Below are 17,271 nucleotides of genomic sequence, written 5' to 3'. Positions count from 1 at the left end.
GGGGGATGCATGGGCACCCTCTTCACTTAGCTGGGTCTACCAGGAAAGCAGATGTGGAACAAGTCATTACATTAAGGTGTAATGACTGTTATGATGAAGTAAGTCAGCTGCTCTTTTTCTGTGCACCCAACCAGTCTTCACTGCTGTGTCTGGCTCTCCAAGATGCCAAACCACAGCACCTTCCTGGCAACTTGAGATAGGGAACTATAGCTCACTTCTGCTTGGACAAAACTTGAGCAAGTGAAAAGTCAGTAAGTTCTGTATGGCTCTGATAATAACTCTTATTAGCAAGTGTAGTGACCACAAGTGAAGCTCTAGGGTGTAGAGATTCCCCACTTACTAGCTGTGTGACTTTGGGCAAGTTTGTTAACCTCTCTGTATTCCACTCTCCTTATCTGTCAATAAGAATAACAGCACCTCTTTCATAGAGTTGTTGTGCATATGAAATGAGTGGATCCATGCAAAGCATTTAGATGTAGTGCTGGCACACAGGAATAGTCTAAATGGTCTCTACTATAGGTCCTACACCACCTTCAGCACCATGGTCAGCTCCAAGGCTCCCGCCTATTAGGTCACATGCCTAAAAGAATGATTGCAGATAACTGCCTTTGGCCCAGGAATGGACCAAAATTCAAAATCCAGGGAGAACCCAGGAAGAAGTTGGGATGACCCCCTGACCCTCAGAACTGAAGGCTGATATGTGCAATATGACTCCAGGGGAAATGTGGAAAAGCAAGTCACACAGAAACGAGCCCTGAGGGAGGAAGATCCTAACCAATGGGAGGTCTTTTTTTTTTTTTTTTTTTTAAGATTTTTATTTATTTATTTGACAGAGAGAGATCACAAGTAGGCAGAAAGGCAGGCAGAGAGAGAGAGAGGAGGAAGCAGGCTCCCGGCTGAGCAAAAAGCCAGATGCGGGCCTCGATCCCAGGACCCTGAGATCATGACCTGAGCCGAAGGCAGAGACTTTAAACCCACCGAGCCACCCACGCACCCGAGAGATCTTGATCTTTTTCTCCCTAGCCTTTTCATATCTTGACTCCAAACTTGGCTATTTCATACCCACTTCAAGCTCTTTTGCTTTGACAGCCTATTTGGAAGTTCTTCTGTTTATTGGCCCAATTTTCTACTTTCCTTCCCCTATGCATCTAGCCATCCAAAGCTTTAAGAAAGAGAAGCTCTTGACACTCTTGCCCCGTACCAGTTGGGTCAGGCCATCAGCCTTCTCCTGCTACTATGGAAGGCAATTAGACAATGTATATGAAAGGCTTAGTAGAATAGCCTATTGGAGCTCAATCTGGCTTCATTCTTCTACCCTGGGAGGCTCTAAGAATTCATGTTTCACTGGGAAAACTTGAGGCATCTTTGGGAAGCCTACTTTCATCTCAGGCCAGCTCCCTGGCTCATCTTTTTCTCTAGGCTTTTCCTCTTCTGACACATGTCAAGGAAGGTTTTTTTGGCCTAGTTATCTGGACCTAATCAATACTTTCCCCCCAAATATGTACTTCTTTGACTAGATTTGGGTGGAAATTCAGGGCACAACTGCTAACTTGCAGGTTAATTTATGACCACTGAATAACTAGCACAATTGCATCAAATGGGAAAAAGTTGCAAAGACATATTTGAAACATGGTGTAGCTTTATTAGAAAGGCAGCCTATGCCTTGGGTTAGTTCTTGACTTGACATCTGCCTCTGACAAACCATGCTTTTCTTTTCCCATTAAAACACCATCTTCCCCAACCTACACAGCAGGTATAGAAAAAGAATTAAACGGTCATCATCCTGAGAAGCTCTGATATATTTAAAAACACATGGCAAAAGTATATTATTTCTTAATAACCTCTCTAGATCAAAATGTTAAATAATGCCTTAAAATATACCTACTAATTTATTATTGAAAAAATGGTGGTATTTAATACGTATACATTGTGGCTACAAAAACAGTAAAACTTGAAAAATCCACTATTCTTTGGTACCAAGTATGTTGAGTTGCAAAATTTCATGCTGTATCCCCTTTATTTTGGTGGTGGCTATCTTTTATGACAGAGGTTTAGCAAACTGAAGCCTCCTGGGCTTATTTTGTGAAAATCACCAGAGGTCCCTTGACAAAAAAAAAAAAAAAGAGAGAGAGAGAGAGAGAGATCTTAATTGGTAGCTAAATTTGGCATAGGACAGTTTAATGGTTTTTACTATAGATTCCAAGTTATTTCTTACTTCATTTTGGAGGAAATGACTATAGTTTCTACTTTCATAAAGTTTCAGCTCATTTAAGCTGGGTTCCTTTCTTTCAAACTTAATTTTGAACTGGAGCTCAAAGATCTGTTCTAGGCTTGGGCTTTTCATAGTCAGGTATATCATCTTATAGATCATACTGTCATACTTAATTGGATTCCTGGGAATTGCAGGAAAAGAAATAACTGGCGATTTGAAGCCTGCATTTCTTTGTAAAGAGATTTTGTTGAGCTCATTAAATGGAAATTGCTGACTATTATGACCCTAATAAAGATATCTAAATCCTTGCATTAAAAAGGACCCTGTTTTGAAGAATAAAACAATGAGGGGAGAAAAGGTCAGGGTTTTGGGTTGGGGGGAGGTTAAAGCAATTACTCCACAAAAGGGGAAAGGTTATTTAAGGGTATGAATGGATTGATAAAAGACTGAAAACACTTTACTACTTTTATGAAAACCTGGATAGGTTTTTATATCAAAACCTTTAAGGATCAAAAAGACCTTGCAGAGTTCCTAAGCACAGTTCAGCTTTCCATACTGTTCCAAAAAGACTCACAGATACCCCAATTCCTATTGAAGAAATCTCCCAAGCTCTTAAGTCTTTTAATAAAGGCAAGGCCCCTGGGAGAGGAGCCTTCCATCCCAATTTCACACCCCTATTGAAGAGGAGTTAGCTCCCCACGCCCCTGTATACATTTAATCATTCACTGCACGTCAGTTAGCTTTCTCCCTGTAGGGAGAATACACCTCACTACCCTGCTAATTTATTTCAACCAAAGTAACAGCACAGAAGTATTTAAAATTTAGCTAAATGGATTTGTGTGTGCATATGGTAAGTACAAATAGGGGTTTAGTGTCTATGTACGTGTGTGTATGCACGCACACGTGTTCACAAAAAGAAGCCAAACGAGAGAGCACAAATTAGAATACATGTGTTCAGGGTAAAAAAGGATCTTCTATCTGTATGACAATTAAAGGCATTACAGGGGAACTCAAGAGTTAACTGCTCAAAATGATGAATGTCAGGAAATCATACTCATATTTATCAGCTGATAATAAGCCAATGGCCTTGATTGACATTTGGTTTCTCTTTTCTTTTCCTTTTCTTTTCTTCTCTCCCTCCCTCTCTGTCTCTTTCTCCTTCCTTCCTTCCTCCTTTCTTTTTCTCCCTTCCTTCCCTTCTTTTCCTTCCTTCCTTCCTTTTTCTTGAGAGAGAAGAGAGTGTGTACCCATGAGTGGGGAGGAAGAGCAGAGGGAGAGAGAGAATCCCAAGCAGGCTCCATGCCCAGCACCAAGCCCAGTTCGGGGTTCAATCCCATGAGATCATGGTATTTGGTGTTTCTTAAGGAGCTACTCATACTCAAAAATGCAGTGACTCCAGGGTTCCACAGTCTGACACGTAACAAGGAATGCTTTCTAAATTATTGTTTGTGAAGAGTACTTAGAAAGTGGCTTGCTGTTGGGGACACAACTGTGCTTCCCTTGCCTGTGCAGTGTTGCCTACAGTCGTTAACTCCTTCACAACGAGTAAACTTCCTTTAGGCCTCACATGCGTACTATATCCAAAGTGGATAGAGGGAGCAGAGGCATTCGAAGAACATGGCCTCACGGAATGATCCAATGGGACTTAGGAAGCAGGGCGGTTGTTTAGAAGGGAAATGGCTCCCTCTTGCTTTTTGTGATGGTGGGCAGCTTTGACAAGATGGTCCCCCTGGCAGCCCTAGATCCTCTGCCAAGCAGAGCAAGTGGTGGGGAAGAGAGCTGCTGTTCCAATCCCCACTAATCAGGGCTCTCCTTGACACTATGCTAAGGGAAGCTCTGTGACAGTCCTCCTCCTGTTTCCCATAATGAAGAATATAATTGTAAATGGGTCTTTCTCAGGACCCAGACCACAGCCTAGCTCTCCCTTGTTCTAATCATTCCCATGGTGCCCAGGCCCTCACAGGAAGATCTACCTTCCTCTACTATTTTCCTACTCCCTCTCTGCCAAGAAAGTAAATGCAAAGTAAAAATTTATTGCTTAGCTACTCAAGAAAGATAATCTCTTCTCTGGTTTCCTAAGAAAAAATAAGTAAGATATTCCTTTTCTTTCCTTTTCCTTTTTTAAAAAGATTTTTATTTATTTATTTGACAGAGAGAGAGACAGTGAGAGAGGGAATACAAGCAGAGGGAGTGGTAGAGGGAGAAGCAGGCTTCTCCCTGAACAAGGGAGCCCAACATGGGGCTCAATTCCAGGATCCCAGGATCATGACCTGAGCTGAAGGCAGACTCTTAACGATTGAGCCACCCAGGCGCCCCAAGTAAGATATTCCTAAGATAGTTGTCTCAATCCCCTCAGTGTTAAGAAATCTTTGAGGGAAGTAGAGAGAAAAAGTGGTGGGTTTTTTGTTTTGTTTGGTCTCAAGAGTCTTTTGTCTACCATTTAAAGAGAAAGGTTAAAAAAAAAAAAAAAAACACAAAACAGGGCGCCTGGGTGGCTCAGTGGGTTAAGCCGCTGCCTTCGGCTCAGGTCATGATCTCAGGGTCCTGGGATCGAGTCCCGCATCGGGCTCTCTGCTCTGCAGGGAGCCTGCTTCCTCCTCTCTCTCTCTCTGCCTGCCTCTCTGCCTACTTGTAATCTCTCTCTGTCAAATAAATAAATAAAATCTTAAAAAAAAAAAAAAAAACAAAACAGCAAAATTGGTAAACTCCAGCACATTTAGAACTAAAACCTACCTATGCCAATATATTACCCTATGAGATTCAAGAATCTAAGGTATGAATCAATACCAGTGAACCTGCGCATTGCAAGAAGACTTGCAATTAATGCATCAAATCTTTGGCCAGAAGTATAGTTAAGACAACTGCTCTTTAAGTATTTATCAGACACTCATACAGTGCTTACAGAAGGGGATACTGAGGCACAGAGAAGTGAAGTAACTACTCCACAAATTACTATTAGGACAAGGTGTTATATCAGAACCCACACACAGGAAGTTTGGGTCCAATATCTGCGTTCTTGACTATCAAATTACCTTTCTCTGTGCAAGAGATATCTTTTTTTTTTTAAGATTTTATTTATTTATTCGACAGACAGAGATCACAAGTAGGCAGAGAGGTAGGCAGAGAGAGAGAGAGAGGAAGAAACAGGCTCCTTGCAGAGAGCCCAATATGGGGCTAGATACCAGGACCCTGGGATCATGACCCGAGCTGAAGGCAGAGGCTTTAACCCACTGAGCCACCCAGGTGTCTCTGTGCAAGAGATAAATCTTAAGAAACATACATTTATTCTCCTAAATTTTCTACACTTTATTCCGTTAAGAACGATACCACTACTTAAAAAAGTATTTCTATAGCACTTGAGAGTTTATGAAGCGCTTTTCTATTTGAGCCTCACAGCTAGTCCTGTGGTGGTCAGTGCAGGCTGCATTATCACCTACCTCATGGGACACAGAAGGAAACAGAGGCTCTTGAGATTATAGACTCAAGTTTCCTGATTAGATAGTATTAAAACTGGGAAATTTAAATAGACTTTCTGTTGTTAAGTCCACTGAACTGGGTTCCTGGTACCAAATCAAGGTTCCCACAAGTGACATCCCAGATTTTATTACCTTAGTTCCCATAGAAAAGCCTTCCTTGAATTACAATTCAGAGTGCTTCCTTTGGCTTTCTGAAGGGTAAGTGTAAGACCCCTCATGACTATAAACTCCTAACACATCCCATTACATATAAATCAACTAAGAAAAAAAATAATACCATGTTCATTTAAGTTGCCCTTGTCCTTCAGAAGGGATCTTTTTCTTAGGAATTATTATTATTTTTTAAAGATTTTATTTATTTATTTGACAGAGAGATAGAGAGTACAAGTAGGCAGAGCAGCAGAGAGAGAGGGAGAAGCAGACTCCCTGCTGAGCAGGGAGACCAAAGCGGGGCTTGATCCCAGGACCCTGGGATCATGACCCGAGCCGAAGGCAGCCGCTTAACCAACTGAGCCACCCAGGTGCCCCTCTCTCAGGAATTATTACAGGGGATCCGAAGACATAAGGAGACATTTCTCCAGGAAGGTGAAACATAAAATATTGGATGCTTCTGAACATATTTAGAAGAGATTTAGATAATTAGTGAAGACGTAAGTTTTGACTTAATGATAACTGAGTACAAAACAAAGTCAGGGAAAAAAAAAGAGATAATTCTGAACTGCCAGAGAAACAACAGGTTGGCAGGGGCAAAAAAAGGTAATCAGCTTATTACTACATAGTCAATCTCTAAATCGTTTTTACTCTGAATACTAATCTTATCAAAGTTAAATAAAATTTTATTGGATGATTGAGGGATGAGGGAATTCACAAATAACAGTGAGGTTGGTGGTGGGGTAAATCCCATAGCAAGGAATCAATATCATACCCGAAACTGAAAAAAAAATTCAAGAAGTGTATCACTTAGAGATAGGGGAGTTATTGCCACAGTAGTAACTTAGAAGAGATAAAAGGGACTGTGTTTGGAGGGGAGAAATGATGTTTAGGGGCTGCTTCATCTCATAACTATTTGACTCTTTATGTATAAATACAAATTTTAGACTATTCTTTTTAAGTTTATAATTAAAAAAAAAATTCTTAAAGGATAGGTATTTTACTTTGGCAATGTGGCAAACCACATTCTCTAAAGGGCCATCCAACCATAAAATGGACACATTTCAACATAAATACTTTTAACTGCCTTGATGGACTCATAAGAACATAAGGCCAGTGTAAGACAACAACATAAAATGGAGTTGACTTCTGATTTATGAAGGATCAGAAAAATAAGAAAGCTTGGACCTAAATACCTGTATCAGACCTGGTATCTGGATCCTAAGCCTGAGATTACTGAAAAGTTGGGGGAGAACAAACTAGGACTCCAAATTAGTAATATCCCTGACTATAGCAGAAACGAACATAAATTCTTGGAGGAAAACCTTCCAATTTTAGGCCTTTGGGATTTCCAAGAATTAATTCTAATCAATATGGGTTCATAAGTATGAGTCAGTGAAAAATAAAAAATTATTTAAAGGCAAAAATAATTGAAATTGGTGGTGCCTGATTGGCTCAGTCAGTAGAGCATCCAACTCTTGATCTCAGGATCATGAGTTCAAACCCCACATTGAGCATGGAACCTACTTAAAGAAAAAGAAATAATTGAAACTGTCAGATTCAGAATCTACCAAGTAGATATGAAAAAAGTCAAGAGAATTTCTAGATATGAAAAATATATCAATTAAAATACAAAGCTCAGAGGATGGGTGAAACAGATTAAACACAATTGAAGAGAATGAAAAAAGTGTTGGCCAGATAAGAAAAACTAACTAGCAGTGTAGCACAGACAAGAAAAGAGAAAATGTAAAAACATACTAAGAGACAGGGAGAATAGAATGAAAAGCTCCTGAATAAGTCTACCTGGCATCTCTGAAGGAAAGAATAGAAAGAATGGAATAGAAACAATATCTGAATTGTTAATGGTAGAAATTTTATAGAACTGATAAAAGATATGAATCCACAAATACAAGAAAAGCACTGCGTACTAAGTAAAGGAAGGAAAAGGAGGAAGAAGGGAAGAAGGAATAAGCCAACAACCAGTCAATATTTTCTTAAGATTTTATTTATTTATTTATCTCTTTGAGAGTGTGTGTGGGGAGAAGGAGAAAGAAAATCTCAAGCAGACTCTATACTCAGTGTAGAGCCTGACAGAGGGCTCAAGCTCATGACCCTGAGATCATGACCTGAGCCAAAACCAAGAGTCAGGTGCTTAACCAACTGAGCAACCAACATGCCCCAACACAGTCAATATAAAAGAACACACCAAATAAAAGAAGATCTTAAAAGCAGCCAAGGAAGAAAAGACAAGTAACTTTGCTTGTAGACTGACAACAGAGTTCCCAACAGCAATAATAGAAACCAAAAGACAATGAAGTAATTATCTTCAAAGTTTTGAGAGAAAATAACTGTCAGTCTAGATTACTCTACCTAGCCAAACAACAAAGACATTTCAAACAAATAAAAACTGAGTTCACCATCAACAAAACTGCTATTGGGGAAACTGTGAAGGAGGCACAGCAGGAGAAAGAAAGATGACCCCAGGGAGAAGGTCTGAGGTGTAAAAGAAGAAATAATGAGCAAGTTAAAGAAGTGATAAAATATGTAGGTTAATCTAAATAAATGCTGTATATATATAAAATAATGATAGTAATGATATAAAATTGTGAGATTAAAAAGAAATAATTGGAATATGAGGCAAAAGTAACATCGATTACAAGGGAGAGGACTGGATTTAAAGTTTTCTAAAACTCTTGTGTTGTCCAAGAAGAAGGTGCAGGTTAACTTTAGCTTTGTTAAGTATACTGGTAACATTTCAAGAGTAACCAATAAATATTAGAAATACAGTCATAACTTCTAAACTAAGAAGGGAAAACATGGATTAAGAAAAATTTAAAAAGTCAAATAATCTCCAAAAGCCTGGAAAGATGAGAAAAAAATAACATAGAAAGATGAGAAAAATAGAGCAAAAAATAATGGTATATTTAAATATAAATTTATCAGTAGTTACATTAAAAGTAAGTGGTGGGATGTCTGGCTGGCTGTAGGTGGAGCGTGCGACTCCTGATCTTGGGGTTATGAGTTCAAACCCTACACTGGGTGTAGAGATTACTTAAACAAAAAAATAAAAAGTGGAGCACCTGGGTGGCTCAGTGGGTTAAAGCCTCTGCCTTCAGCTCAGGTCATGGTCTCAGGGTCCTGGGGTCAAGCCCCACATCAGGCTCTCTGCTCAGCGGGGAGCCTGCTTCCCTTCCTCTCTCTGTCTGCCTCTCTGCCTACTTGTAATCTCTGTCTGTCCAATAAATAAAATCTTTTAAAAAAATAAATAAAAAATAATAAAAAGTAAGTGGATTAATGTTCCAGTTAAAAGACACAGATTGTCCACACAGTTATGAAATTTTTTTAAAAATAGGAGACATATATGAAACATAAAGATATGGACAAGTTGAAAGCAAAAGGCTAAAATAATACACTGGGCAGGTGCTAACCGAAAGGAAGCTGGTGTATTCATATCAGGCCACAGAAACTTGAAGGCAAAAACATTTTAGTGCATAATAATAAATGATTCAATGTACAGGGAGGATATAGTAATTCTGAATTTGTAGACACCCAATAACATAGGCTCAAATACCAGCGGCAAAAATTTATAAAACTACAGGGGGAAATTGGCAAATTATCCAATGGAGGCTAAATTTCAACTAGCTTCTCAATTACTGATATATCAAGCAGATAAAAATCAGTAAAGATTTGGGTATTTGAATAACATAATTAACAAGTTTGGTCTAATGGAAAAATATACAGAACTCTGGTCTAGTAAACAGAAATCTATATATTCTTCTTAAGCACTCATGAAACATTTACAAAGATGGCTCATGTAAAGCAAAACTCAATGCATTTCTAAAAATCAGCATTATTCAGATCATTCTTTGACCATCAATCAACCAAGCTAGAGGTCAGCAATTAAAGAATAAATGAGAAATCTCTCCTGTGCTTGAAACTTCAAAAATGCAAAGTCCTTGCTACTCAAACTGTGGTCTGTGGACCACTCGTCCACAAACTTTGACCATGACCATGACACTAGGACGTACATATGAAACAGGGAGTTATGAATTTAGAAACATCTATAGTATTTGACATTGTTGTGACAACCAAGCAGCATTTAGTTTTTCTAGAAATTCTTTTTTTTTTTTTGTATTTTATAAGTGTCAGTTAGCAATAGATTAGAAGTGCTTAAAAAAACAAACTGCCTGGGTGGGTCAGTAAGTTAAAGCCTCTGTCTTTGGCTCAGGTCATGATCTGAGGGTCCTGGGATCGAGCCCCATATTGGGCTCTCTGCTTGGCAGGGAGACTGCTTCCTCCCCTTTCTCTCTCTCTCCCCTGCCTCTCTGCCTACTTGTGATCTCTGTCTGTCAAATAAATAAATAAAAACAAAAACAAAAACAAAATAAAGTAACAACAAATAAAAATAACCAAATCATTTCTTTACCACAGAGAGCCTGGCATGCACTCTTTGGAAGCTCCTGGATTAAGCAAGAGATCAAAATGTAAATTAAAAAAAGCTTAGAACCGGGGCACCTGGGTGGCTCAGTCAGTTTAGCGTCTGTCTGACTTGTGATTTTGGCTCAGGTCATGATCTCCTGGGTTATGAGACAGAGCCGTGCCCCATCCTACTCATCTGGCTCCTCATCAGCAGAGTCTGGTTGGGATTCTCTCTCTCTCTCTCTTTCCTTCTACCCTTCTCCCAATTCATGCACATATGCACTCACCCTCTCAAATAAATAAATCTTTGAAGAAATACTTAGATCCAAATGAGAATAAGAAATGCATGTTCTTATAGACCTATCTGCTTAGATTATATTTTTCTACTTTTTGCCTATCTCATCACCAGCCTTTGAGTCCTCTGTGTTGGGGACCAAGCAATCATCTTTGTTCCCCTCCATCTTGCCATAGTGCCTGGTTGAGTAGATAATCAATATTTATTTAGATACTGAGTGTCTAAATTTACATAGTTAAGCTTAAATATAAATACATTTAAATATTTGCTTATATATTTATTCAACTAAAATAGCAGCCCTGGAATTCTGTCTCCATTTATTCCACTCCTACTTTCTTGGCCCCACCCAAGTATCATGGAGATTCACCAGAAACCTGCATTACTTGGCTTATTTTCACTGTGTCCCAGCAAGCACTGGCTTATGCAGTCCTATAGCTCCTCTTGCATTTAACAATGAAAAGGAAAAGATAAAAGGGGAGTGGAGACTGTCGTTTCATCATCCACACTTGGGAAGGTGAGCTGGTAGTGCCATGACATGAAGGAACTACTTAAACACAAATTGGATTAGCAGGACAGGATTAGAGCCTGCTGGAAGGTATTATACACTTATAAACTGCTCTATGGAAACTCCTTTTGTTTTCATTACAAGCCCATACTCCACGGTGTCAATCAAATGAAATATTGAATGAGTCTACTAATAAAAAAAGAAATAAAATGAGATATAAAATGAAGCAACTTAAGTTTTAATAGTGCCAAGGAAGTTGATTAGACAATAATAGTTCAGTTTAGCAAAACTATAATTAGAACATCTGAAACAAAAAAAAAAAAAAGGAGAACATCTGAAACGAGTTTTAATATGCATTTCTTCTTCTTCTTTTTTTTTTTTTAATAAACATATATTTTTATCCCCAGGGGTACAGGTCTGTGAATCACCAGGTTTACACACTTCACAGCACTCACCAAAGCACATACCCTCCCCAATGTCCATAACCCCACCCCCCTTCTCCCAAACCCCCCTCCCCCCAGCAACCCTCAGTTTGTTTTGTGAGATTAAGAGTCACTTATGGTTTGTCTCCCTCCCAATCCCATCTTGTTTCATTTATTCTTCTCCTACCCACTTAAGCCCCCATGTTGCATCACCACTTCCTCATATCAGGTAATCCAATAAAGAAATGGGCAGAGGACATGAACAGACACTTCGGCAAAGAAGACATCCAGATGGCCAACAGACACATGAAAAAGTGCTCCATATCACTTGGCATCGGGGAAATACAAATCAAAACCACAATGAGATATCACCTCACACCAGTCAGAATGGCTAAAATCAACAAGTCAGGAAATGACAGATGCTGGCGAGGATGCGGAGAAAGGGGAACCCTCCTACACTGTTGGTGGGAATGCAAGCTGGTGCAACCACTCTGGAAAACAGCATGGAAGTTCCTCAAAATGTTGAAAATAGAACTGCCCTATGACCCAGTAATATGGATTTCTTCTTAAGAAATAAACTCCCTAAAAATGGTCTCCATCTTGTTCATCAAGAAGACTAATAATTCAATAAGAAATATGATTAAAAGGTGACTTTAACAAAGAAAAAAGGAATGTATGTGCAGTATGTGAGAAGTTTCAGATGTATCTGGTCATTTCAAATGAATTGAAGTCCCTAGGTCTAAATAGATTACAATCCCAGGATACTCAAAAGAATTTGCGGAGGTGGACACAAGAGCTCCCGTCAGTAATCTTTGAGAAACCATGGAGTACATAAAGATGACAAAAGAGAAAAGGCAAGCTACAAACTTGCCAAGAAAGAAGGAAAAGTTTAATTATGGAATTATGCAGACAGGTGAACTTGAGGCTGATTTCCTGGCAAAAATTCTAGGAGATTCAAATCTAAGTTCTATATTTAATGGCACTGTGACCTTGGACATAGCTCAAAATTGCTGTGAGGATTAAATGAGATAATATATTAAAAGCATTTAATATAGCGCCTCCTACATAGAAAAATCTGGTAAATGGTAGCTGTTACTATTTTTCTATCTCCAGCACTTCAAAATGAAGATGTTAATAACTAGGTACTGATATGGGTTCTTCAAGATCAAGTCTCATCTGCTTAACCTTGTTTTTCTAGCAAGGTTTAAGTGCAGGGGGAGAAGGTATTTCTAGGCATGTAAATTGGGATGGTATCTTTATTTTGAAATGGCATTAGATAAAAAAAATCTCTTGTAATATCCTTATGAAAAGACTAGATTTTAGAAGCATTAAGTGACTGAATAGCCATACTCACAGTATTGATTCATGAAACTGACCTCTCCATGCCTCAGTTTCTATCTGTAGAAATAGTGTAATAATAGTACCTCACTTGGTTGTTATACAAATTAAAGCCCTTAGAACAGTGCCTGGCATTTAGTCAGCACTATACAAATATAACATGAACAGAAGCTTTTAGCTGCATGCTTGCACAGTACTTGGCTCCAACCTCTTCAAAGTTCCCATCAGAAACTTGTTAAATTTTCATAGGATATACTAGTCAAATTCTCAAATGCTATAAATGATGAATGATGAAATCAAAATCCAAAAAGACCTTGATAAGTAAGGGCTATGAAATAAAATATATGAGATAAAATTAAGTCCGAGATAGAGATTTTAAAGAAAAAAAATTTTTTTACAAGCCCAGCTTGTAATTTAATTAATGGAAAGTTTAACTGCATTAAGAACTGGAGTGTCCTTTAGGGTATTTGGGTGGCTCAGTGGGTTGAGCTCTGCCTTTGGCTCAGGTCATGATCGCAGGTCCTGGGATGGAGTCCCACATCGGGCTCTCTGCTCAGCTGGGAGCTTGCTTCCCCCCTCTTTCTGCCTGCCTCTCCTGCCTCTCTGCCTACTTGTGATCACTCCCTCTGTCAAATAAATAAATAAAATCTTTAAAAAAAAAAAAAAAAAGAACTGGAGTGTCCTGATGAAGACACTGTCTGGATAGGAATGCAAAGACGGTGGGCGCAGCTGGCCCATCATGAATTCTTTCTTCCCCTTTCCTTCTTCAGCTTCCTCATAAGTAGAGGCACTGGGTAGAAGGATGAACTTGAGATCACAGGTGAACAATAAGAAAATGTGAAGCAAGAATGGACCATATTTCTAACTTATCTGGGTGGCAGGAAATATCCTCCAGTGGATATGGGAAGATAGCCTCAAGATTTGTAAAGAAATATAATTAGAAGTTTATCAGGGTACCTAATGGCTCACTGTGCTACATGCTAAAATAAATTCCCCTCTAATCATGATTATTACAGGACTTATCTAATCTATTTCCTATAGGAAATCAAGCTACTCCCAGGCATTTTATCAAACTTTTTCCTCATAATAATCCCTGTCCCTGACAAAAGAAGATTTTGTCATCCCACAGTATAGATAAGAAATTGAGGCAAAGAAGTAAAGTGAATTGCCCTGGGTCACAAAGAAATGAAATTACAATTTAGTATCTAATCTTAGAGTGCACTACATGAGTTTTGGAAGGAAGCATACTGGAAGCACATTATATCCTTCAAGAAAAGGCCTATTTACCTTAATCTCTGGGAAAAAGAAGATTAATTGTATTTTCCTTGGGGCATGCCAAAGATGTTGAGGAGACATTTTAGATTCCACATGCTTCTTCTAATCCTTTTCCAAATACTTGGAAAGTCTTGATTTGACTTTAGGAAGATGCTGGAAGTTAACTTTTTCTTTTTTAATTAAGGCAAATATTTGTTTGCTAGGCCCTCCAAGGAAAGCAATTAATCAAGAAAGCTATATAGTACAGCCATGCTATTTCAGATCACTTAAGACAAGAAAGTGTACAGATAGGCATGAATCCAGATGGTCAGCTCCCTCTGTCCCCCAGCCCTACAATCTCTTCCCAGACAACCTCACTGTCTAGGGACTAGACAGAAGAAGGTCAAGGAAAAACATGTTTTTAACTTAAAAAGTTCCATGCAGACATAAATTATTGCTATAATGATTTATACCTAATTATTTCACCTAATTACAGAAGAAATCAATTTTCATTTATAAAAACATTATAAAAACCTGGAAAACGAAGTTAAGCAAACCAAAAAAGCACCCATTACGCCACCATCCAATAAGAAACTTTTGTACCTGCTTGCAATGGATAATTTTTAAGGCTTAGTTCTCTCGTCAGGCCATGAGGAAATCAGCCAAAAGTTGATTAAGGTTCTGCAGGTAGTTTTCCTTAAAACTAAGTAGGGAAAATGGTGACTTCTTTGTAGAAGTCTTTTATTTTCTTGGCACTTGTCCCAGAGGAGATAAGGCCATTTCTCTATATTAAAAAGAAGTACATTTCTGAGGCACCTGGTTGGCTCAGTCAGTTGAGCATCAGACTCTTGGTTTCAGCTCAGGTCTTTATCTCAAGGTCATGAGTTCAAGCCCTGCATTGGGCTCCAGCATGGAGCCTACATAAAAAAAGAAATAAACTCCTGGTTGCATCTTACTGGTCTAAAAAATTTACATCACAATTCTCGGATTAACTCATTTAGCCAAACTGATAAATTGCATAGCCAAAAAGGATTGAGTGTCTCTTTATTAATATATGTACACAGTCACATATACTAAAAGTCATGGTTTTAAGTATATTTTGGTTGTGTTCTTCCTTTCTCTTGGAGAAAAGAGACACACACACACTCAGAATTGAGAGGAAGGCTGGGTCAAGAATATATTAGTAACCAACAAAAGGTGACTATGGTAGAATCTTTGCAACTAGTAAGCCATGCTTCAAGAGAGCACGAAGTATCAATCCATTTCTTCCCATCCTAAGTACAAATCATGCCATTACCTTTTTGTTCATTGCCACACCATCCTCGCAGTCAAGCACTGCACAATCTACATTCAGGGAGGGAATCTTCTTTATTTTCTTTTCATCATTTCCAGGTACGTAGAGCACGGCCCTCCGTGGAATGTACCTGTGATAGGATGAGGAACTATATCCAAGCCTGGGCACGTCAGCTGCCAGAAGTGGTTTCCTGCAGGAGACATAACTGGGGTTAGGCTAGAATAGAATCTATTCACAAATTTTTAAAAAACCTTATTTTAATGCAAAATTAAAATAGAAAACACGATCATCTATTTTAATTTCAGCAGATCACAATCACATATAACAACTAGAAAAACAATAACAGAAATAGCCAAGAAACAAAATGTCATTTTGGCTTAAGTTTTTTTTTTTTTTTTTTAAGATTTATTTTTAGTTATTTATTTGACAGAGAGAGAGGGAGAGATCACAAATAGGCAGAGAAGCAGGCAGAGTGAGAGGGGGAAGCAGACTCCCCTCTGAGCAGGGAGCACGATGTGGCACTTAATCCCAGGACCCTGAGATCATGACCTCAGGGTCATGAGGAAGAGGCTTAGCCACTGAGCCACCCAGGTGCCCCCATTTTGGCTGAAGTTTAAAAAATATATAGCTGTTTACTGAGATGACTTTCCGAAAAAAGAAGGAATGTGTACCTATTTCATCTTGGAAAAACACTTCCAGTATTAATATATTATCAAGATAGCACCCTTGGACAAAAAGATAAAGAAATTTATATCCAGAAGGTCTTAAAAAACATAACTATCTACAATTGTATACAAACAGAAGCAGAAAACAAACAGCCTATGTAAGCATTAGTCTACGGCCCTCTCCGTGCCAATGAGTGTCAAGTAGACAAAAAAGTGATTCAAGTTCAATTTTATTAACAGGATGGTTAGCTGCTTCATAACTGAGCAGAAAGAATAACAAATGGGAAAAGATCATTACTAGCTCTGAATGATGGGCAACTTCATTACTGAAAACTTCAGATCCCTCGTCAATAAAAACAATATTAATTTTGCAGGTTGTTGAGAGGATTCAGTAAAAGAAAAGAAGGCACATGAAGTGCTCAGTGAAAGCTTTGCAGATGTGTTAGGGGGCGTACCAGGAGTATAGACTGCTGTTATTCTTAGTGGAAAAACTGTCAGTAGTCCCTACCTGATTCTGACCCCTGTTCTCTCCTTTCATTCTCTCCTGGACTCAGTTTAGCCTCCTTTAGCCTCCAAGCCTCCAACATGAGTTGGTCAGAAGCTTGTTTGGCTCAATACAGCCCTCACCCTAACCTGGTCCATAATTTGGTGCTGGGAAAACTATGGTTTAGCCCATAATATATGGTACAAGAGAATAAGATCAGGACCAGTTACATAATTTGTGGGCCCAGAGTAAAATGAAAATACAGACCATTGTTCAAAATTTATTAGGAATTTTAAGATGGTGACAGAAGAACATCAAATCAAGCACCAGATGCTTCTTCTTCTTCTTCTTCTTCTTTTTTAAGATTTTATTTATTTGACAGAGAAATAGATCACAAGTAGGCAGAGAGGGAAGGGGAAGCAGGCTCTTCCCAAGCAGAGAGCTCAATGCGGGGCTCAATCCCAGGACCCTGAGATCATGACCTGAGCCGAAGATAGAGGCTTAACCCACTGAGCCACCCAGGCATCCCGCAGCAGACGCTTCTAAGCACAGAGCGATGTGTGACTGTCCAGGTCACATACCTAAGAAGCCAGCCCTCCCCATAAGAGACAAGCTCTATGTCATGAATCACCCAGTTAAGGCAAGGTTAAGGCTGCAGCAAGTCAGAAACACCCTAATGTTTTACTCTACCCTGAGTAACAGCATCATCCTCTCCAAAAATGTATCAGCTATACTTTTCATGAAAGCCCTTTCTGGA

The 17,271-nt window shown here is 38.9% G+C and overlaps 1 protein-coding gene across 6 annotated transcripts in view; it reads right to left on the bottom strand.

Moving 5' to 3' along the window:
- Positions 1–17,271, bottom strand: part of CLYBL (citramalyl-CoA lyase) — a 281,749-nt gene that overhangs the window by 114,628 nt on the left and 149,850 nt on the right. For all 6 annotated transcript variants that reach the window (XM_044250032.1, XM_044250033.1, XM_044250031.1 and 3 more), the window contains exon 2: positions 15,369–15,555. In XM_044250032.1, coding sequence (XP_044105967.1) covers positions 15,369–15,555 — 187 coding nt within the window. The remainder of the gene's footprint in view (positions 1–15,368; positions 15,556–17,271) is intronic.

This window comes from Neovison vison, chromosome 5 (genome assembly GCF_020171115.1).
Source record: "Neovison vison isolate M4711 chromosome 5, ASM_NN_V1, whole genome shotgun sequence".
NCBI lineage: Eukaryota > Metazoa > Chordata > Mammalia > Carnivora > Mustelidae > Neogale > Neogale vison.
Note: the sequence above shows the minus strand (reverse complement) of the source record. Positions and strands in the feature narration are given on the sequence as shown.